The 1,616-nt window shown below is 42.9% G+C and overlaps 1 gene segment (V, D, J or C); it reads right to left on the reverse strand.

Moving 5' to 3' along the window:
- Positions 1-446: 446 nt before the first annotated feature.
- LOC103255891 lies at positions 447-1,001 on the reverse strand. The segment is given in 2 exon segments: positions 447-850; positions 956-1,001. Coding segments are annotated over 2 exon segments (450 nt in total).
- Positions 1,002-1,616: the final 615 nt, after the last annotated feature.

Here is a 1,616-nt window from a genome sequence, read left to right on the forward strand (position 1 = left end):
GATCATTCTGAGTCATTTGTACAGGATTACAAGAGGAGGAGAATGGATGTAACACCAGTTAGTTTTTTAAGAACTCTGGTCATTGTCCAGCTTCCCCATGTACTTTATTCTGATGCCTAAAGTATTTTTCAGTCAAGATATCTCTGAGGATCCATTCTTGAGTTTCTTTGAACACTATCCAGATTGCTAGGGCTCTCATAGGACTCTGATCCTGGCTACCATGAAAAGGTGTACTCTCGTCTAAAGCCACAGTCTAACTTTGGTGCAGGTGAAAATGTGTCCTGCAAAATCAAGAAACATGCAAAACAATTGTATATTTTGAGGTTTCAAATGTTACTACAGAATTGCAAATCTATACGGATTCCCACGGGAACAGATGGAGAGGTAGTTCAAGACTTGGCAGGTAACCAGCCCTCAACAAATTTCTGCACCTGCTCCTGAGAGACCTAGTGCCTGGAGGTCCTGAAATCTCTTGTGGTTGTGCAGCCCCTGAAGGGAGGTTTTTGTCTGGGTTCATACTGGTGTTCCCTCACTGTGTCTGTAGCGCAGTAATATACAGCTGTGTCCTCAGTTTTCAGGCTGTTCATTTGCAGATACACTGAATTCTTAGAATCGTCCGTTGAGATTGTGAATCTGCCTTTCACAGATGCAGCATACTCCGTGCTGTAACCATTAGCTTTGTTTCTAACAACACCAACCCACTCCAGTCCCTTTCCTGGAGCCTGGCGAACCCAGACCATATGGTAGTCTCTGAATGTGAACCCAGAGGCAACACACGTGAGTTTCAGGGACCCTCCAGGCTGAACCAAGCCTCCACCAGACTCCACCAACTGCACCTTACACTGGACACCTGCAATTACAGAAATGTCCTGGTCAGAAACTGCCACATATGTTCACTGTTTCTGTCACTCACATCCACTCACACACTTAATATCTCTAGTTTGCCATGAATCACCTTTGAAAACAGCAGCCAGGAAAAGCCAGCAGGGCCAATACTCCATAGTGAGTTGTCTTTTTCGGTCCTGATCACCAAATGGGAACACCTGGGAATCCCAGTGCTGAGGCTTCTCTCCAAAACCTGCAGCGTCAAGGCTAGGCTGGTTTTCATAAGCAAAGACAGGGCACTATTTGCATGTCTCCTTCTATATTAACAAACTTTAGGTGGGATGTTTGAGAGAGGGAGGGACCCAGAGCAGATGAGTTTCCTGAGTGCTTTTGGTGAAAAAGATACCATATGAAAAATGTAATGTCTTATGATTTTGTCATGCTGCCATAAATACACAGTACTTATTTTTAAATATTTAATTCAAACACTTTTATTGAAGTACAATAAAGCTAAAACAATACACTCACATAATTATTGTAAACTTAGAAACAATTCTTTTCATTTCACATATGCAGGAAAAGCATGGCATATAGCATCAATGATAAATCCATTTTACAGGTGTGAAATTACAAGCAGAAGCACAGGGCTCAAACCTTTTATGGATGAGCCTGGGTACCTGGGCCTGTAATCCTCACCCCTGTGCCCATCTGCTCTCTGAACCAAGCTCAGTACAAGTGGTATAAGCCTAATGAGTTTTGCAGAATCCCCCCTTTTTAATGTGTACTTGTGA

Source organism: Carlito syrichta, unplaced genomic scaffold (assembly GCF_000164805.1).
Source record: "Carlito syrichta isolate Samal-C Ts95f unplaced genomic scaffold, Tarsius_syrichta-2.0.1 Scaffold288644, whole genome shotgun sequence".
Taxonomy (NCBI): Eukaryota; Metazoa; Chordata; class Mammalia; order Primates; family Tarsiidae; genus Carlito; species Carlito syrichta.